The sequence below is a fragment of the Podarcis tiliguerta genome, assembly GCF_965153285.1.
Source record: "Podarcis tiliguerta genome assembly, chromosome: 13".
Lineage (NCBI taxonomy): Eukaryota > Metazoa > Chordata > Lepidosauria > Squamata > Lacertidae > Podarcis > Podarcis tiliguerta.
Window position 1 is genome coordinate 37,190,644 of NC_139546.1, and position 21,458 is coordinate 37,212,101.

Genomic DNA, 21,458 nt, shown 5'->3' on the forward strand with positions numbered 1-21,458 from the left:
CCAAAATGACCATCTTTGCACAACACTCCTAAATGTGTGATAACATCATGTGACAATAAAAAAGCAAGGAACTGAGAGCCAGCAACTCAGGATGGGACCACACAAAGCATGCACCTGCACAACTGGGAGACTGTCTTCTATGAAATGTTGATGAATCCTCTGGGTGCAAGGAACAGCCAAGTGCATGTCTGCACACGGACAATAGCCCCAAAATGTAATAATATATGTCCGTTGCAGCCCAAGTAAGCTTTGAGCTAGATGGAATTCAACACAATATTACAGAGGACACTCCCCCAGAAGCATGGCTTTGTGGTGCTCAGAGCTTATTCTGGGATGTGAACTCCTAGCTCCTTATTGCCCCCCTACATCTTTTGGCTATTATTCATACGTGAATATGCACTTGACAGTGGCTTATTATCATGGGAAGCTTTGGAGCAGGCAGGATTCAATGCCATATTGTAGAGAACAGCCTTCTGGATTTTTGGGAACTGGTAACTACCGTATTTTTTGCTCTATAAGACTCACTTTTTCCTTCCTAAAAAAAGTAAGGGGAAATGTGAGGGCGTCTTATGGAGCGAATGCGGGCTGCACAGCTATCCTAGAAGCCAGAACAGCAAGAGGGATCGCTGCTTTTGTTGCACAGCGATCCCTCTTGTTGTTCTGGCTTCTGAGATTCAGATTCCCTCCCCCCCTTGTTTTCCTCCTCCAAAAACTAGGTGTGTCTTATGGTCTGGTGCGTCTTATAGAGCGAAAAATACTTCAGCATCATGCCTACAATGGTTGTGGGCGCTGCAGTGTCAGGCAAAGAAAGAGAGGGTGAGGATCAGGGCCGGCCCACCTGTGAGGCAAGGTGAGGCAACCACTGTGTTGATCCAAAGGTGAACTGTTCTGGAAGCTCTGCTAATGCCACCCTGGTAGTTGAGACAACCCCACAATTAATTGGTAGTTGTTGTAGCAATGCGCTCCTATACAGTGGTACCTCGGGTTACATACGCTTCAGATTACAGACTCCACTAACCCAGAAATATTACCTCGGGTTAAGAACTTTGCTTCAGGATGAGAACAGAAATTGTGCAGCGGCGGCGCAGCAGCAGCAGCAGGAGGCCCCATTAACCAAAGTGGTGCTTCAGGTTAAGAACAATTTCAGGTTAAGAACAGACCTCCAAAATGAATTAAGTTCTTAACCCGAGGTACCACTGTATATGCATTTGCTTTGTTATAGGCTAATGGGCTTGCTTTGATGTTATCCTTATATGTGGGCTTAGGGTGCGTGGCTCTGAGCCCAGAAAGGGGAACTAGCTGTAAGATTTGGGTATTTGCCACCTATGCCTTCACCTAGTCAGGTGGAGTGATGGAAGTTCTGGCCAAAGTGTGTGTGTAGTGGTTAAGTGGTTCAGAGCGGTGGACTCGTAATCTGGGGAACCGGGTTCGCGTCTCCGCTCCTCCACCTGCAGCTGCTGGGTGACCTTGGGCCAGTCACACTTCTTTGAAGTCTCTCAGCCCCCCACTTGTGGGGGAGGGAGGGAAAGGAGAATGTTAGCCGCTTTGAGACTCCTTCGGGTAGTGATAAAGCGGGATATCAAATCCAAACTCTTCTCTTCTTCTTCTTCAAAGTGACGAGTGCTGCTTTGTGTGTAAGTAATATAAGCAGATTTGCTTGGGTGCAGACAAGCCATGTCCTCACTGTGGTGTCCGTCCCACATCTGTAAAGGCTGGGAGACGCTGGCAGGCTGATTTGCTGAAATCTTCAACTTTCTTTTAATAAAGCACCAGAACAGTTCGCTCTGACATTTTTTAACCTCCTTCTTTGGTACCCCTGCACCCAACCACTCTCACAAGCCCTCCTTTGGGTCTGCCACCTCAGGCAGCAGGATCCGCAGGGGGCAGCAGATCCAGCCTCCAAGGAAAGCACCACCCATGGTGGCAATGACGGCAGAACCCCCTCATGCCCGCTCTACAGCAGCCTCTTGACAAACAGGGTGCTGTGGACCTCCCTCCCACCCTTGTTCCCACTGTAGAACTTCACTCATTCCTTTTCCCCTGGCAGTGGGGAGGCACCCTTTTGTGGTTTGCCTCAGGTGCCAAAATGTCTTGAGCCGGCCCTGATGGAGAATAACAGCTGAAGTTTGAGCAGTGGTGGGAAACACTTCACTTGTTGAAAGCCTGTCCTTTACATAGCTGTAAAGTCACAAGGGAATTCCCATGCGAGGGAAGTGGCCTACCAGATATCGTATCATATCCTTCCTACCAGATATTGTATAATCCCAATCACATAGAAAGATACTTGAGACTGACTTACTGTAAGATTACCAGATTTTTTTCAATGAACCCGGAGACACTTTTCAACTTCAATGGATTTTGTATGGCGACTGATTTGTAAATCCGAGGACAGTTCCCGGGAAACAGGGACGTCCGGCAACCTTAACTTACTGGGGTATTAAAATTGTTAGGGATTTTCTACTTGACATAGAAGCATTTTTAGATATCATGCTGGGATAGGTGGGTCTGATGAAAGCTTGTAAAAAATTCTGAAATTCTGCCTGGTTATTTACTTCTCAAGTTACATAAATCCTTCAATAAACAAAGAAGCTAGCAACCCCAATTGCTAGAAGCTGGCAAATTACCAATGATTATTTTAGGGCAGGGCTCCCTTTTTAACAGTTGCATGAAAAGAGGGAATGCAGCAGGTGCTGCTTTTTCAGTCACTTCAACAATGAGGGGAAGACTATAGGGCAGCAGTTACAGGCACAGGAGCCCTAGCACAGTTGGCCACCCTAACTTACCCTATATCCAGCATAATCATGCAACTTCAGATATAAAAGTTTTTTACCATTCACAGTGAATTGTAGCTGTTTTAGGGACAATTCTTATGTTCCTTTGGAGCAAAGCACTGGTGCCTAAACTGCTTTACATTTGTGTAATAGATGCACACTTGGTATGCTGTATCAGACTACCTGGGCACATCTAGGAATACATATTTCTCTTTAAGTAGTCGAATAATTTACCCATGGGTATGAGCTCAAGCTTTGAATCCTTGCTTCAAATCTAGACAATTTCTTACAACACAATCCTAACCATGTCTAAAAAGGTAAAGGTACCCCTGCCCGGACGGGCCAGTCATGTCCGACTCTAGGGTTGTGCGCCCATCTCACTTAAGAGGCCGGGGGCCAGCGCTGTCCGGAGACACTTCCAGGTCACGTGGCCAGTGTGACGAAGCTGCTCTGGCGAGCCAGCACCAGCGCAGCACACGGAAACGCTCTTTACCTTCCTGCTATAAAGCGGTACCTATTTATCTACTTGCACTTAAGGGTGCTTTCGAACTGCTAGGTGGGCAGGAGCTGGGACCGAAAAACGGGAGCTCACCCCGCCGCGGAGATTCGAACCGCTGACCATGTGATCGGCAAGCCCTAGGCACTGAGGTTTTACCGACAGCGCCACCCGCGTCCCAGCTAACCATGTCTACTCAGAATTAAATCCAAGTGAATTAATGGGATTTACTCTTAGGTAATCAGGATTAGGATTGCAGTCATAGCCTCATCTCAATTTATACATTTGTCAAAAAATATTAGCTCAACTACCGTTGTCTATGCTCTGGTAACCACTAGATTAGATTACTGCTATATGTGGGGCTGCCTCTGAAGATGGATTTGGACGCTTCAACTGGTGCAGAATTCAGCAGCCAGGTTGCTCACCAGGACAAGACCGTTTGAGCATGACACTGATCCTGGCTTGACTGCACTAGCTGCAAATTAGTTTCTGGGCCTAATTCAAAGTCCTGGTACTGGACCACAATACCCCCAAGACCACCTCTTCCCATATGATCCAACCCAGACCCTGTGATCATCTTCCAAGGCCCTTCTTCATGTGCCTCCTCCATGAGAGACCTGGAGGGTGACTGGCAATACAAGAACAGGCCTTCTTGTTTATTTGCTCTCCCCATGGAGGTCCGCCTGGTGCCTTCATTACATTTCTCTACAACCAGGCCTTTGCTGTGTGTGGCAGGGAGGGGAGCATTGCTGGGTTTTTTGTTTTTATCATATATTTTGTAGTTTTTTATCTTTTGTGTTGTGAACCACCCCTGAGATTTTCAGATGGCGGGCAATATACAAATGAAAAAGAAAAGCCAACCTCAAAACATTATTTTAACGATTACAGAAGCAATGTATGAGAAATTATTTCAGCACTTTTCTGGTTATTGGATACACAAAACAGCTTGGGGGAGAAATTCATTGAAATTCTAGCTTGAAGAGGAGCCTCCTATATGATTCCTTTTTTCCTTACAGTGCTTCCCCTCCCACACCTTCTTGTATGGGCTGTACTTTTCTTCAAGTCCACGAAGATCACATAAGGTCTACAAAATAATTATCAGTGAAATACTTTCTTTAGTTTAATTGAAGGTGGGAATTCCTGGTTACTTTTGATGCTTTATTTTCTTCCTTCTTACACATTAACAGTAAAAAAGGCGGGAAGGCATCAGTCGCAGGGATAAAAGACTGAATAATATATGCGTTTTTAAAAATTAAACCTAATGTGCTTCACACTTAATTCTTCATCAGGAACACTCTTGAGCAACTGCTTTCAATCCTGGCCTCTTCACATTGATTGCAAACATGAAACAATCCGGACTGAAATTCGCTCACAGGCTGCACTGCTGGCGCTCAGGCAGCGTAAAATGGAGATCACAACTCATACGGGAAACGAGGGGAGGCGGCAAATCGCGAGGTGCTTTTACTACGCATGCGGCAAACGCATACCGCATTCTTCACGGTAGTCGGAAGACGCAGGCGTCCCGCTGCGCATGCGCTCTCCGTGGCTTTAGGAGCATGCGCATTGATTTATTTACTCTAAAGCCGCGCGCGCGACACAACCAGCGAGCTGTACTGCGCACGAGCGTATTGTTTTCGCAGAGCCTCCGCATCGGTCTATGCACGGCTCACTGCTACGCCCCCGTTCCTCCCAAAGCGCATGCGTATTTTCCTTCTTTTCAGTACGGTACCGAACTGCTGCAAAACGCATGCGCGTTGAGAAATAGCTTCCAAAACAAGACAAATTCTGTAGCGTAACGTCACCTAGTCTGTTGTTGTTGTTTTTTAATTTAAGGAATACTAATTGTCCACTTCAGCCATTTGAAAGGTGCACCAGAAAAACAATAGCTTGTCATTTTGGGGGGGTTAATCTGCCAGCCATTTCCTCTGCCGTCACATCCAAGCAAACTGCGTGACCTCACTTGTGCGGCAAACATGATGGGCATTCCACTTCGACTCCTGTTTACTTGGAAGCCCTAAGGCAGCGACCCTAAGCATACTTGTGCCTGTGAGTAAACATCATTCAACATAGAAGGCTTTGCTTTTGAAACCACGCACAGGACTGCACAGCAGGGCTGCACTCAAAGTCCCTCTTTGCTGAGTCCCATTGACTATGAAATTGAGCTGCAATTCTATACCCACTCATAAGCAACACAGCTATATTTTGGAATATGCATGATCCAGGAGCAGGGCCACACACTGTCGTTGTTAGAAAATGTTTATTTTTACCTCCTCCACCACCACTTAAGTATTTGAAGCATCTTCCTATTATACAGCAATTATAATAGTGATACATTGTAATCCCTCAAAAGCACTCCTCAATTTGCCCAGCTCAGTGCTACAAAGGGTACAACAGATAGGTTGTAAACTTGTGTTTTGGGTTGGCTTTAAAACAGAGAAGTTATCAGAATCATTCAAGACACAGGCTTGTGGAAAATTGGTTACTGGAAGATTTTTTTAAAAGTCCAACTCAAAACCAAGCAGAGGCTTTGAGAAAATATGTTGACAGCATCCATATAAAAGTCTGACGCTCAGTGGTTTGTGGTTGCAGAGTGCAATTCAAGCCAGGAGACAGAGTGCTATAGAGGTTAGTATCCCTCTTGTACAAGGAAGACTCATAGTGTTCAAATTCCCATTGGCCCATGAAGCTCTGGGTGACCTTGAAGTTGTCACTATCTGGAACTTATCCCACAGGGTATCAAGTACTCCACTTGAACTCCTTGGAGGACAAGAATATTATAAAAGTAGTAAAATAGCATATATTAAATGAACGTAGCTAACTTACAAATCTGCTCTGGCACAAGTATACTGTGGATTGAACAGGGTGCATGGGACAGCGATCACAGTAAAAATAAGTAAACAAGGTATTACCCACTGGGATTTCTACTAAAAATTGTTATCTGTTTGCCTGCCAAGTTGAGTCAGCAGCATTGTGGTGCTAAATATGAGCTCAATTAAGAGCACTTGGTGCACAAATGCGATCCTGATGTTTTCCCAAGCCTGTCATGTGATAAAACAAGGGACCCTAGGTAATTGTGGTTGAGGCCTTCTTTGCCAAGAGGTGACATAGAGTTAGAAGTCTCACATTTAACTCAAGTTCTTGCTGAAGGTTGTCCAGGTGAAGTCTGCATCAAAGTCACATTAAACTAACTAGCATAAATGAGTAAAATCTCCTGTTTGTGGTGTAAGCGCCAAGAGGGCAATACAAACCATATCTATTCAGAATTTCTACTGGATTCAACGGGGTTTATTTCCAGATATGGTTGAAGCTGCAGTACAATGCCGCATGCCAGTGACATAATCCCATACTGTGAAAGCATAGCTGTCTGTGTTAAGTTCTAGATCACAGCAGGCGTCATGCAGATCGTCCTACACCTTACTTACTAGTACCTGCAAGCCCAAATATGCTGTCGAGTTCGTTCGTCTTCCCTGCGACATTTTTTAAAATATAGGCGACATAAGTGTACGGCAGGGGGTTGAATAATACGGAATGAGGGGCAGAAAGAGAAAAGGCACCATAATGGCCATTACGGATGAAGCTCTTCCCTGGCGGCCATTTTGTGAGAGGGGACGGAGTCACTCAAAAGAAAACTAACGGGGAGGGGAAAGGAGCAACCGTTACTCGCGCGCGGCCGCCTCGGCGCCGGCCAATCAACTTTCTTCTTTAAAAGAAAAAAACCCTACGGCCACAGCGCTCGTCACTCCACCCAATCAGCAAGCACCACACGTGGGGGCCTTTTGTACGATCCCGCGCACGTCGGGAGCGAGGACGGCAGCCCCACCCAATCGCTACCTGCCGCCTTCTCCATACCCCCTCTTCACCCCTCCCCGCCCAGAGAGGCTGTGGCGCCGGGGGGCGCGCGCGCGCGCAGAGGGGGCCAATCAGCGTGCGCGCCGAGGTTTCCTCGCGCCGCTGCCTCCTCGCTCTATCCCCCCTCCCACCTTCACTCCCCCCGCCCGCGCGACGTTGCTGCTGCTCCCCACTCGCTCCCCCCTCCCTTCCCGACCCCCCCTCTCGCCGAGCTGAACCCCCCCCTCCCCCGCTCGTTGCCGCCGCCATGGACCCGAGCAACTGGAGCAGCTTCATCTTCCAGGTAACCCCCCCTCCCTTCTCCTCCACCTTCCCCCCTCCCTTCTCCGCTAAAAAAAGGGGGGGAGCGCGAGCGGAGGACAAGGGAGCGCAAGCAAGAGCTCTAGGCTCCCCGCTCACACCCTCCCTGCCCCGCCCCTCCCCTCGGGAATCCCAGCGGGCGGGGGCCCTTGCGCGCGCGGGCCAGCAGGGCGCACTCAGCACGCGCTCCCCCCCCCCGCCTCGCGCTGCCCCAACGGTCACCTCCCTCCGCCCAGCGCAGCCTTGCGCTCCCCCTACCCCCTCGTTCTCTACGCTCGCTGTGCCCAGCCCCTCCCTCCGCCTCGCGCTTCATCTCCCTCTCCCCCCCGCCAACGGTCACCTCCCTCTCGCGCTCGCTCTGCCCATCCCCTCGCGCTTGTCCCCCACCTTTTTCCCTGCCAGTTGCTACCTCGGTGCCTCCTCGGTCCCACTCCCAGTGATCCTGCTTTCCAAAATGCCCCCCCTCAGATACACACGCACTACAGCTGCCTCGCCCTCTCCAAGGCTACGCGCGCATAATCCTCGCTTCCCGTCATGCCCCCCACAAAATAAAATGTCCTCCTGCCATAATTGCTTTCCCCTCCCCAAAGCTGTGCCCTCTAGGGGTTTCTGCCTAACACCAGTGCGAGTTTGGCCACACATGCCAAGGAGAGGCTTCATGTTCATTTCCTGGCCCCGCTATTTACTTACCCTGAAGCGCAGGCACAAAAGGAGGTAGCTAGGTGTGACCTTTGGCAGCCAACAGGTGTAGTGTTGGGTTTCCCACCTGTTTCCTGCCTACCTTTATGTGTGGACTCCTAAAGGGGCCACCTCTGGACATTAAAAATGCAGGGAGATGACCCCACTTCTTTCCTCCTCACCTACAAATGCATTATGATATAGATAGTTGCTGTATACACGGTGGGAGGTACATTACCTCCAACTTTTCCTGTGACCAGGCATGTGTGGCCAAATTTTGTCAAGATTGCATGAGGCCCCTACTTCCCCACTCTTTGGAGCTCCTTGTCTTAACCTCCTGCTTCCACTTCTTGAGCCTCCCTTGCAGACAATTTCCTCTTTAAACCTGCAGCCCCACCTCCCCAGCCACCTCCCCTTTCCAGTTTCTGACCAAATAATAACCTCCTGCCTGGTGCTGTCACCCTTGGCTCCTTTCCTGGGTAATCGCCCTCCCTCCTAGTGCTTCCTGCCCGGGTTTTCCCTTTGCAGAGCTCAGCCTCAGGCCTTCCCCTTTTTCAGATATGCAACTACTGTATTTGCTTTTCCCTTAATGTCTCTCCTCTTATAAGTCAGAGACATGGCTCCCCTAGTACTTCACCATCATCTGTGTGGTTGGGGAGGGGGATCTCCCAGGCATAGACCATAACATAATGCTGGCCCATATCTACTGCTGTTGGGAATCCCTTGCCTGTCCTTTTCCCCATTCCCATAGAAAAGTAGACTCTCCTAGTACATGCCCTCTTTTATTCCATACTTTTGTACACAATAGTCAAACCCTCATCTTGGCCCAGTGTAGCAATTTATCTTTACAGTCCCATACCTTACACCCAGCTTTCTATTCTCCCACAAACAAACTTTCCTCCTTTCCCACACCATGGGAAACCAACTAAGTTCTGCTTAGAGTAGACCCACTGAAATTAATGGACCAGAAAGGCATATTTATTAATTTAAATTGCCCTACTTACATTGGATTCAACCCCATATTTTTCCTGTTGTAAACCATAACTACTCCACACTTACATTCAGTGCTTGAAGTTACTTGGGTCAAGCAGTTGCTGCTCTCTCTACATCTTTCATCTCATCACCCATAGTTCCTGTGGAATAACCAAACACACCGATTTCCTACAATTACCCATTTCTCTCTTGCCGTCCTTTGAATTTACGGTAACTCTTGAGTTTCCAAATTTGCTGAAGGGTGGGGAGGATTCTTTTTCTTTTAAGGTTCCCTAATCTTTCTTTTTTTCTGTCTCTTTAGCAGAGTCATACACAGAACCCTCTGCAGGTTGGGACCGAAATCCAGTCCAGATTTTTTGCTGCTCAGGGCTGCAGTCAAAGCCCCTTCCAGGTGAGCTCTGTCTGGGCACCAAATGGAGAGCGATGGACCCCTTTGAAAAACGATATCTACTTGAGGCAGCTGCATCTCAGTGCTGGAGACCAAAATTTTTTATACGAATTGCCTCAACCTCAAAGGGTACCCTGTACAAATACTTGATTTTAAAAAATAATTTCTGTATTTCTTACTGTAAATACTGTTTTACATTTATTTAGCCACTCTTACTTGATGTCAGTCACTTAATGTTTATTTTTATTTGTTTACTTTCAGCATTTATATACCAACCAATTAACCATGTCCTCTGGGCAGTTCACAAATTAAAATAAATAAAATACAACTATATTCAGTCAATTAAAATCATTACAGAAGCAGCACCAATTTAAAAAAAAACAGCATAAAACAGTTGTGGGACTGAGGCTCTGAAATAGTGATTTGCCAGAGACCATCCTATAAAGCTTGTGCAGAGTTTTAAAGCCAAGTACTTAAATCTATACCCTTATGTTAAAAGAAACCGTCCCCTTCTCCCAGTTCACAGTTACCAAACCCATGAAGTTAATCTGGTGCACTTCAAGTTTACTCTGAATTAAAAGTTAAAGTTTTACTGGGGCCAAGAATTCTGCCTTGCTGTGCAGATATTACCTTGGTTCTATTTAGATTTATTTTGCTTTTATTAATATTACTAGCCTCATATATCCCAGACTTCAACAGGTAACAAATTAAAACAAAATAAATTATTATTGTGTAAATACCCTGATAGGCAGCTTTATCCCATACATATTTTTTCAGAAGTGTCACCATGTTCAGTAGGCGTAGGATTGCAGTTCAAGGTCAGCCCTTCCCTGGTTAACTCTATACTTAAAAAAGCAATCTTTTGGGTAATATCTAATTAAATCATACCCTGAGTAGACCCAGTGAAATCAACTGGTGTTACTTAGGTTCATTGATTTCAGTGGATCTGTTTTGAGTATAACTAATGTTGCATATAGCTGTTTGTTTTGGAAGCTACCCAGACTTGGATGCTGACAAACCTCTACCAGAGAAAGAACTATTTGAACCTCACTTACAGATAATGCTCTAAATTGAATTTAAAAGGTTGTGAAGGAACATAACCAAGACAACTGTATTTTTGAATAATAACAGATCTCTGAAATGCTAGATTGAACTTAGGTTTATGTAGTGGTTTGTCATTTTTCCTGATAGCATCCCTTGTTCCATTTTTCTGACCAGTGTACAGAGATTAAGGGGTTAGTCCTTCACACATTTTCCTGGGAATAAGCGATACAAAACAAAGCATAATTTACTTCCAAGTAACTCTGCCTAGTTTCTGACACATATGACTTGACCTTGGTCACAAATCAGTGACTGAACAGGAATTTGAATTCAAGTCTCTTCTTAACTTCACATCTATAGAAGTTAAGAAAGACTGTCACTTCATGATATGGTAGTTGTCCTTACTGTTTTCTGATGGTGATGGGCACGAGAAAGTCTTCTAGCCAGGCAAGCCAGTACCATGGGTCCTTATGTATTTCTTTGTTGCCTGGAGTTAAATTATGTTCATCACCTTATATAGCTAATGCACAAAAGCTTCTCAGTGAAGAAGTAATTTTTGGTTTGTAGAATTTGGAGTGAAAAAATTTAATCTCTCTTTGTAAATGTGAAAATCACAAAGTAAAACGGCTTAGTTTGGACCCATGGATTGCCATATATGGACTGAACATATTTTCATTGAAATTGATTTCTAAATTGTTAGCATTTTTAAAAGAATACTTTTCTAGATTTTTAAAAACTTCCAAACACATTTTTCTCTAATCCTGTGATTTATTTCCTGATTGAATATTCTGGGAAATATTTTGGCTAAGGAATAAGAACAAATTGGTGTCTAAATGGTTGTTGGCTCAAATCTATGCATTTCTTCTTTCTAAAAGCCTTGTAAATAAGTTTACAAACATTGCTTTTCTGCCATGTTTTTACTAGCACGCTAGGGATGGCAGATGGACAGAGAGCTTTGTCCCTCCTGCATCAGTTAGCTGCATTTCTCTGGTAGGTGCACAGGAGGGATGGAAAACTCCTTCCTGAGACTACTCACTTGCCTGCATAGAATTCCTTCTCACTGATGGCTACCAGGCTAGTACTTAAATAGTACAAAGCTGCATCAGACATATATGTAAGCTGAATTGTAGGCTGAATTTCTTTTCTAATGTGTTTTTTATATTCTGCTCGTACTCGGAACTCCCATACAAGAGAATGATCAGGTTCACACCTGATTAGCTTCAGGCATGCTGTGGTTTCCACACCATTCACTGGCATCAATTTTAAAGGCTTATGATGATATTATTAGTATTATTAGAATGGAGGGTACACATTTAAGATAGGCAGAAAGCTATCTCGGATAAAGTTTCTGTAATCCAAGTTTGTAAATAGCCAATCATCCAGTTGCCTTTGACACACAGGCAACCAGCAACAAATGTTTAACAAACTGGAACCTGGTTGTCCTTCTCCCACCTGTAAACGTGCAGATGCATGAGAGCAAATGGGCTAGTATTTCTTTGGTTGGAGTTAGGGTGAAGCTTCCAGTACACTTAAGCTGATGGCACTGTACTGAGCTAGATTTTCCAGACTTAGTAAGAAATACCAAAGTCTTCACTTTGCAGGGCATGGTATCTGTAAAAGCAGAGCGCTCCAACTCTGAGATGCCCAGGTCTTTAACTTGAATTCTAACTATTCAGTGGAGCTGGTGACTGTTTGTAGCGAGTATTCCTGCTTCTCCTCCCATAACATTTGGTAAATAATAATCCAGCCCATCTTAATCTTCCCCCACCTAAGATGAGTTCATGCTAGTTTATGAGAGATGGATGCTTTTGAAATGGGAATTTACTATTCCATCCACTCTACAAGTTACTAGAATACTGTAGGCTTTCAGAATTCATTGTTCATGACTGTATTTTTCAAGTATAAAATCTCTTTTTCTGTTCAGACTGCCACCACAACAGCCCCTCCCCAGCAGACAGCCACCCCTGCTGAATCCCTCCAAGTGGATCTCCTTCCAGTCTTGGCTGCAGCCCAGGAAACAGCCGCTGCTGCTGCTGTGGTTGCTGCCGCTACTGGCTCTGCACCATCTGCTTCCACAGTAGACACGGCCGCTTTGAAGCAGCAGCAACCTTCTGCCTCTGAGGGTGGTGGTGGGCAGGTAGCACCATCCTCTCAAACTACACAAGCCCCAACCTCCCAGGCAGCTTCTGCTACGCAACAGCAAGGTGATGCCCAGAAGAAGCCCAAGAGCAAAGGTCCCTACATCTGCTCCCTGTGTGCTAAAGAATTCAAAAATGGCTACAACCTGCGGCGCCATGAAGCCATTCATACGGGGGCCAAAGCTTCTCGCGCTGGACCCACGACCATGAAGATGCCCACCATGGTCCCCCTCAGCTTGCTTAGTGTTTCCGCCATCGGTGGCACAACAGCAGCAACACCTGCCCCTGCCGAAGGTGCAGGAAACACAGCAGGGTCAGGAGCAGGGCTGGTGACCACTACAGCGTCAGGCAAACGCATCCGGAAGAACCATGCTTGTGAGATGTGTGGGAAAGCCTTCCGGGACGTCTACCATCTCAATCGGCATAAGTTGTCCCATTCAGACGAGAAGCCCTACCAGTGTCCTGTCTGCCAGCAGCGATTCAAGCGGAAGGACCGCATGAGCTATCACGTCCGTTCGCATGATGGTGCTGTGCACAAGCCGTACATCTGCAGCCACTGTGGGAAGAGTTTCTCTCGGTACGAGGGATTCAAGGGTGCAGGGAGGAGGCAGTTCAAAGGGGACTTGTTGCAGGGCTTACGTGAGGAAGGTTGGCTTTTAGAAAAGGCGTTTCCCCTTGTGATAGAGAATAAGCTTTAGCAGACAACATCCTGAACCAGTATGAGTTAGGATGGCGTTGTTACACTAGAAGCTAACATTAACTGATTGAGGGGTGTCTGGGGGCGCCTCAGGATCCCTTCCCTTTGTGGCTCTTGCCATAACTCAGATTCCTCCAAGCCTAATCTTGACTACCTTGGCCATATAAGAGGTTTTCTAAGGGACACCAGCTGGTGCTGGTTCTGTGGGAGGACTCCAGAACAGTAAAGACCGCATGGGAAATCCATCCAGATCCCTCACCAGTTCCATTCCTAGGAGCAGCTAACTCATTGCAGTTCTTACGTACCAATCCAGCTGAACAAACAGGACAGAAAGAAAGGAAAAGGGAGGCATGTGAAAGCACATATTTTCTCAGTTGTGGTTCACTGACTTATTTTAAGTTGGCAGTGTATAACCCAATCCAGAAAATTTCCCCAGTCCTGCCACTAGTACTTTTGTATTATAATACCAGAGAGTGTTAGGCAGTGTTTCTTTCTGACTACCTATAAAATGCAACCATTAACAAGAGGCTTCTAACTGGGATTGAGGCATCGACACCCATGGGAGGTAAGTGTAGACATTCAAAGAACCTTCACAAAAGTGCAACAAGTGGCTTTCATAAAGTATTGAAAAGAAACAGGAAAATGTAAATATAACCCCACAATTTAATATTGCCCATTTCAGGTCAGATTCAAACATGTAGAAATAGCATAAGACTTCTCCTTACTTTGTCAACTCAACAGACGTGTCCGTGTTTCATTGTTCCTCTGTGTAAAAACAAATCCCTGCATATACTGAACTAGCATGTTAGTAAGAAACTAAAAGCTTTCTTGACATGCTAGCTTTTCATTCAAGGGATTTGTTTTAACAAGAAGGTGTATTCAAACATGTAGTACATCACCTGCAATCTGAAGTGTACAGTTCAAGAAGTGCCAGATCTATGGAATTTCTTTGCATATTAATTGGCTGTTAGATCAAGCAACAGACAATGAGGTCAGCTTGTGGGGAAAGAAAACCTCACATTTCCAGAATTAAACATTTGCAAATGTACTTAGTAATTGCATTGTCACCATGCTGGCAGCATAGAACACTGATAAGTTGCAGCCTGATCAGAAAGGCTCTGTGACCAGGTTTCTCTCCCTTTGTTTCTGAGATTTTACCAGAATTGCCCTTACATTTGCCAGCTTTTCTGTACAATTGTAGAAAGAATGCACTTGCTCTTTAAAATAAGTTAGGCCATCTCAATTCCTACACTTGGCCCAGGTTTTGTGTGGACCTGCAGTTGCATGGAATACCAAGAGCAGCCTGGCCTCAAAATACAAAGAAAATTCCAGAGAAACAAATTGCCCCATGGGCTTTAGATGTTCTTGTAAGCCCCCAGTAAAAGCATGAACATAAAAAGAAGGTGCTGAAGTTTTCTGATCTGACAGCCCCTTGTAGAAATGGAAGCAAGAGGACAGGTGTAGGTTGGTTGATTGGTTTATTAAATTTGTGTACTACACAATACCCATAGATATCAGGGTGGTTCACAACATAAAATTACAAATTTATTTAACCTATTTAACAAAAAATTCTAGTAACATTCCAGGCTTCACAGCTCCTAGAGGCCGTAGAGTCAGGCTTCTGACTTGCAAAAATAAAGGAGTAAACATGAACTTTTAAAGAAATAACTTTAGAAATGCAACCTTTTTAAAGTAGGTCTTTAAAATATGAGTGTTGGTATGGTCTGATACATATACACTCAAGTCATACAGAACTACAGAAAATACAGAGAACCGTTAACACCTGACTAGAATACACTGTTTTCTACACCCTTTTTGTTTATTTCGTTGGGTAGAAACTACTTGAATATATCCAGAATTTCTTTTCATCACCACAAGGGCTTGTAATTTTAGCAGCAGAAAGCACATATAAATTACACATGTGCTGTAGAAATTTCCTCTAGGCAAGCTAGCTATATATATTCAAGGTTGCTCCCAACACTGCACTTTCTTACCCTTTCAAATAAGTGACAACCTTTATTTTATTTATTTAACAAAATTTATATGCCATTTTATTGTAACAAAACCTCTAAAAGGTTTACAAGAATATTATCAACAAAGCTAGTTAAAAATAAGAAACGTTTAAAAAAATTAAAATCAGCTCTAAACTAAAAAGAGATTAAAACATGTCAGCATCTCTCAGTTCTAAGTTTACAGTTTCTATTTTCAGCTTGCTTTCTAATGGAGGCTTCCCTGTAAATCAATTGGATTCTTGAGTGTCAAATCCTTTTCTGAATTGTTTTCCAGCTTAGGTTTTATCAGTATCTGTGACTAATCTGTGGCTAATTAATAAACCATTGAGTGGATGAATTCCCCAAGAACATTTCTGTAGGCACATAGTCTCCCTCACTCATCTTGCCTAGACTCACATCAGTGCATGCTTGAAAATGATGAATTAAGCCTGTTAAAACTATAACTGGCCCTTTTTAATGACAGAGTTATTTTACTGTTAACAGCTGCAAGCTAACTGGCGTTTAAGAGGAACAGCTTTTCCAAAAGAAGCATATTCCTGTGCATCTGTTAAAAGCAGAAAAACCTTACCAGTAAAAGAAACAGGGACAGCCCAGCTTTAGGAGACAGGAAACTATAGCAACATAGTTGGGATTGAGAAGGAAAAGGAGATGAATTTAATAATGGGGGGGACATGGACCTTTATAGCAGGGAATGAAAGAGAATTCCTCAAGAACAGATCACTTACTTGAATATTTCTTGCCTCCCACAGTCCGGACCATTTGAACAGCCATGTGCGGCAAGTCCACTCGACAGAGAGGCCCTTCAAATGTGAGGTACTATCCCCCACTGACAGTATTGCTGTATCAACTCTCTACTCCCTCCCATTATTTAATTTGTCCCCAATAATCTGCCTGAGTTTCTGGTGCAAGAGAAGGCAATGTCAGGTCCCCTGTACTTAAAGGGAACTTTGCACGTTCTCAAGTCCCGTAGTCTTTGGTTGCCTTGGGAAGTGGGCTGCTGTAGGCAAAAACATTTTCGCCACGATTCCTTTCTCTCTGTTTCTGCAGACATGTGAAGCAGCCTTTGCCACCAAGGATCGGCTGCGTGCTCACACAGTCCGTCATGAGGAGAAGGTGCCATGTCACGTGTGTGGAAAGATGCTGAGCGCCGCCTACATCACGGACCACATGAAAGTACACAGCCAAGGGCCGAATCATGTCTGCGAACTGTGCAACAAAGGTAAGAGGACAGGGCTCTCTGTGAAAGTATCTGGGAGGGAGAGAAAAATACTTAACCGTCTCTTCTGGGAATGCTAGCAGTCGCACAGTACAATCTGATGTAGGTTTTGTAAGAATTAGGTTTCAATGGAGCTTACTCCCAGCTGCATTTGCATAGGATTCCAACTTTAATTGGTACTTGCATAAGTGCTTGCTCCTTTATAATATGGTTCCTCAGCATATCAGCCAGAGTCATGCTTGAGACCTGCTTCAGGTTATTTCATTTGCAGTTTGAATTAGATGTGGCTGGTTTTCCACAAGCTTTCAAACAGACCTGCCAGGTTCTCACTAACTTCAGCTCAGCTGAACAGCCATGGATGGTGACCCACCAGGGCCTTATAGGTAGCTATATTGGTTTATTATCCAACTGACAGGCCGCAGTATGTGGTAGGTGGGCTGCATTCATCTTGGTAAGTCAAAGTTGCACATGCCTGCTTTAGAAGTAGTCAGCCGGATTTGAATCCTTTACATGTGAGGCCAAACTTCCTCTCTGTGAGCATTAAATACAGAATTGCAGAAGAGGACTGACTTGATAAGAATATATAATAACGCCTTTGAAACAAGCTGTATTTGAAGGACCAATGTTGAGACCAGGCAGCATTTTATTTTTGTTGGCCTGCAGCTGTTGCTCAGACTTCCTGCTTTATCTCAACAAGAAAACTCCTTGGCAAGACAGCTGGCTCCTAATCTTTTTTTCTCCATTTACATGTCCGAGTATCTCCTTAGTACCATTTTGCCACAGGCTTAAATAGCTTCACTGTACTGTGTAAGTGTAGGATGACATGATTTATTGTATATAGTTAGATTTGCTAATTCTCCATATATAGGTGGAATCCAATGTGCAGGTAGATAACTAAACAGTATGAAAAGAGGACTGCTAATATTTGAATTGTGTGTGTTACAACTTTACCCATCTGACATACTTAGATGGGTATATTATTTTTAAATAGAAAACAATATCCTTAAAACATAAGTCAAAATAGGCTGAATAATGTGCAGGTTAGTAAGAAACAGTTTTTAAAAAAACAATAATAATAACAATCTGCTTTTCCTTTGTGGAAACACCTGGATTATCTCACTGGATAATATGCATAATCCATTATGCTTTACCCATATATTTAAAATAAAATCTTCAACATATTGTAGATAACTGGATTCTCAGAAGCATAAATCAGCAGTTTACTATTAATCACTTCTTATAATTTTTTTATGGCTTAAATATTTCATGTTGCAGAGAATATAGATAACATAGATTTGCTGTGGGGCGGGAGCAGGAAATCTGCTTTCTTCTTCTCATCCAGCTACTTCTGGTCTAGGATTACAGCTCTGATATTTTTGTGTTGAGTCTTAAGTTCCTCACCTTTACTTCCTCAATGCCGCGATGCAGCTGCCCCTAGAGTGGGGTCTGTTGTTCATACAGAGATAGCTTACCTGGTGGCAAGATGCAGCCATCTCTGGGGTGGAGAAGCTGCCTCTTCACCAGGGAGCCCTGTCGCAATGGATCTTTCACTAGATGTTGAGACGCAGCCGCCTCTAGGGTGAGGCACAGCCAAGCATTACAGGACACTGGAGTACGTTTTCAGTAGACCGGACACTGACCTGGCTGGTTTTTGTCCTTCTCCCCCTCCCGTAGGGTTCACCACAGCGGCCTACCTCAGGGTCCACGCGGTCAAGGACCACGGACTGGCCGCCCCGCGGCTGGAGCGTTTCCTTTGCAAGCTGTGTGGCGTGCACTGCAAGACCCCGGCTCAGCTCAACGGGCATCTGCAGACGCACGCAGGAGAAGGGGCTGCGGCCACTGAGGGCCAACCGCTGCGGTGAAACGCTGGCCGGGCCACCAGGCAAGAGCCGCTTCCTTCTGTCCTAGGGAATGGGGAGGGGAGGCCCATCTGTCCCATAGGGTACCCACGTGTCCTTGTATTCTCAGTGGGAGACGGAGAACCCCATCTCCCCTGGGGCGGCTGCATCCTAAATTAGCATCCCTCTGCCAGTGTTTAAGTGCCTGCATATTGCAGTGCCCATCTTGGTTTGGATGCTTATGTGTGACTAAGGATCCTTTTGCAGGTTCATCTAAAGAGGATAGAAGCAGGATTGAGCTTTCATTTTTTTAAAAAGTAAAAGGTGCACATAATCCTTTGAATGTTTTATTTATCTGAATATTGTTTTATTTTTCCAAAGTCAAAGGAGTTCTTGTACTTTTAACAAGAAATATAGACTGCTATTAATATTTTGAAGTTAGCAACAGCCAGGGCACATTGATGGGTGTTTTGTCTCCTTTTTTGTCCTTCATTACTTTGTCTCCTGTCCAACATTAGGCGTAACTGTTGCTTTTGAGACACAACTGATCATGGGGCAGCAGTAAGTGAATCTATTCCCATGAGATGCTGTAATGTAGTGGGAGATTTTCTAGCCCCATTCACTGCCATGGATGTATTCCCTATGTATCATGCATCTTGGAGAACTGTGAGAGCTGGAGTCCCCTGAGAAAACTTTCCTGTGAAAGTTTAACCTTTATTATGCATTAGGACAACAATTTAAGTGATAAACCCCAGTTAGTTGTATTATCTGCAGTTAATTTCAAGTTAGAGCTAGTGAGTTCTTTCAACCTTGCTTTATTTTTCAGCCTTTTAAGGAAGGGAACTTCCCTACAGGACATGGATAAATATGGTGCTTTGGAGGAAGGGGCAGCTGCATCCATCTCTTTCTTACTACGTGAAACCAGCTGTGTCTTCTACTCCAGCTTACAGCAGGGGGAGGGTGGGAGGAAGCAGGCTACACAACTGTGTTAATTAAATTTCTGAGGGTGAGAAACCCCTTTGACTTTGTACATCTGTCTTCCTCCACAGGTACGGGTGAGGTCTGCCCCCTCGCGGCAGCCGTCTCGGCCCCACCTCCCGCCGCCGTCACGGTGCTGCCCATGGAGGGAGCTTCGGTTGTGAGCCAAGCCCTCCCCACACAGCCCTGGTGATTTCTGGGAGTGGGGAGGCAGAAGCCGACCCTCCCAGTCCCACCCCTCTCCCTCACTGGCAGCTGGAGCCTCCAAGCCCAGATGAATATGCAGTGGCCATATTTGGGTGTTTAATTTAATGGTGGTTTCATTCATTCTCTCCCCTGCCTGTGCTCGTAAAATAGTGGTGCTGGGAAAGCACCTGCCCAGCCAAAGCAGCAGCTCTTGTTCAGAGGGCCATGGAAGGGCTGTGTGTGCATTCAGAGAGCACCCTTGTTTTATTGACTCCCCTGCTCTAGTCCCCTTAACGTCTAGCCCCACAAGAGTCCCATAAACCCATGCACCCTCTCCTGTCCTTAGCCAAATAGCTACAGTCTTCGTCACCATAAGTCTCTTGCTCATTCCAGCAGTGCTCCCTATTGCCCCTAAATCAGCTACACAAAAAGAGTGAGACAATGGGACAGGAAAGACTTAACAAGCTCAGCTCAGGAACAGAATGAGGAGGGCTCAAGGATGGGATACCTGTGGGACAAAATTGTGGGGCAAGATTGCAGCTGGTGGCGGGGGGAGGCCAGAGTTGGGAATAGAGTTGTGTTGGTTGAGGGGTTGACAGAACTTGGGAAACCCAAAAAGAAGTTAGAAGAGGGATGAAAATCAGGATTGAGGGGCATTGTAGGTGCCAGGAGCTCAAGTCTGGGGTGGCAGGGGGCTGCAGTGGGATGGGATGGAAAAGGATTGGATTGGATTTCTCCATGGCTTCAGTGTGGAGTGCCCTCCATTCCCCTGCTGAGGAACTGCTCTGAATTTCCCTCCTTGCCCAAGCACCTCATTCTTCCATGGTGTCTGTTTTAATGCTCCATTCCCTGAGCTTCTCTCGTGATTCGTGTTCCAAGCGTGTCGGCCCCCCACACCAAGCATTGATGCCCCACCCGCTGAAAACCTTTCTTGTTGCATGCAACCCCCACAGTTTGGGGTTAGAGTCCTCGCTTTTTTGTATTATATATATTAAAAAAAAATCCCCTGACATTTAAAATAAACTCCCTTTGTGGTTTTTTTTTGTTTTCGTTTTTTGTTAACACAAAATGTAATGAAGCTGTGTCCATCTATCCTTTCTCCCTGTTCCCTCCCTCACCCCACATCTTTCCTTCTCCCATGCACCCTTTCTGGATCTGTGTCTCAACAGCAAAAGATTTTAGTAAAAACATTGAAGGAAAAAAATCCACACTCTTGTCTGTTTATTGTTAGACCGTTTCTGTGTCACTTTGAGTGTAAAGGGGGAAGTATTCCGTTTGCTGGTCTCTCTTGCTCTGCCTACCTCCTTCCACCATCAGAATCTCCTCTCAGGACCTTTATGCCTATTTAAAATGTCTAATGGATCTGGCACCAGGTCGCAATTCTCAGCTCTAAGTGGGTTTCCCAATGCACTTCCTTGCTTCCTGTGATTACCCAGGAGGATCTCTTCTCTTTTTTTCATGGTTGCTGCATCAAACTCCCCTTTCTAGGAGAAGGAGCAAATGCCTTGTGGCTGGACATCTGGGTGGTGGTGGCGGCGGTGGCGGCAGTGGCAGTGGGGTTTTTTGCTGGTTGGTAGACAGCAAATGCTGCACTGGAGCTGTGGCATGGTGTGAGCGAGGTGGGTTAATTGTGGGCTCTTTCCTCCCTCCCTTGTGCAGCAGCCGGGGCAGGTTATAAATAATGGATGAGGAACTGGAAGCGAGAGATTTTATATAATTTTCTCCCGGAGGGGGAGGAGGGAGGGCTGTGGAGCCAGGATTCCCCAAAAACAGATTGGTGCAGAAAATTTCCCACATCATCTTGCTGAGCTCAGCTGGGCGGAGGGCACAGTTTCCCTCCTTCGCCCAGCCTGCGGTCCCCTTCAGTCCCGCACCCT

General features: G+C 45.4%; 2 protein-coding genes across 21 annotated transcripts in view; one reads left to right on the forward strand and one right to left on the reverse strand.

Annotated features, from left to right (window-relative positions):
* Positions 1–8,130, reverse strand: part of MVP (major vault protein) — a 26,075-nt gene extending 17,945 nt beyond the window's left edge. For 2 of the 5 annotated variants that reach the window (XM_083409669.1, XM_083409672.1), the window contains exon 1: positions 6,696–7,013. The gene's annotated coding sequence lies outside the window, so the exon portion shown is untranslated. The other 3 variants (XM_083409667.1, XM_083409668.1, XM_083409666.1) reach the window with 3 other exon arrangements.
* Positions 7,051–20,789, forward strand: MAZ (MYC associated zinc finger protein). Of its 16 annotated transcripts, none has more exons than XM_083409715.1 (8): positions 7,061–7,399; positions 9,392–9,478; positions 11,441–11,506; positions 12,441–13,231; positions 16,113–16,176; positions 16,411–16,582; positions 18,254–18,461; positions 19,467–20,789. In XM_083409715.1, the coding sequence occupies exons 1-7, from the start codon at positions 7,364–7,366 to the stop codon at positions 18,439–18,441; spliced, it is 1,404 nt and encodes a 467-aa protein (XP_083265841.1). In that variant the 5' UTR covers positions 7,061–7,363; the 3' UTR covers positions 18,442–18,461; positions 19,467–20,789. The 16 variants fall into 16 exon arrangements, with proteins under 16 accessions (XP_083265833.1, XP_083265841.1, XP_083265837.1 ...); XM_083409701.1 differs by having other exon boundaries at positions 7,137–7,399; positions 9,389–9,604; XM_083409714.1 differs by having other exon boundaries at positions 7,137–7,399; positions 9,389–9,478.
* Positions 20,790–21,458: the final 669 nt, after the last annotated feature.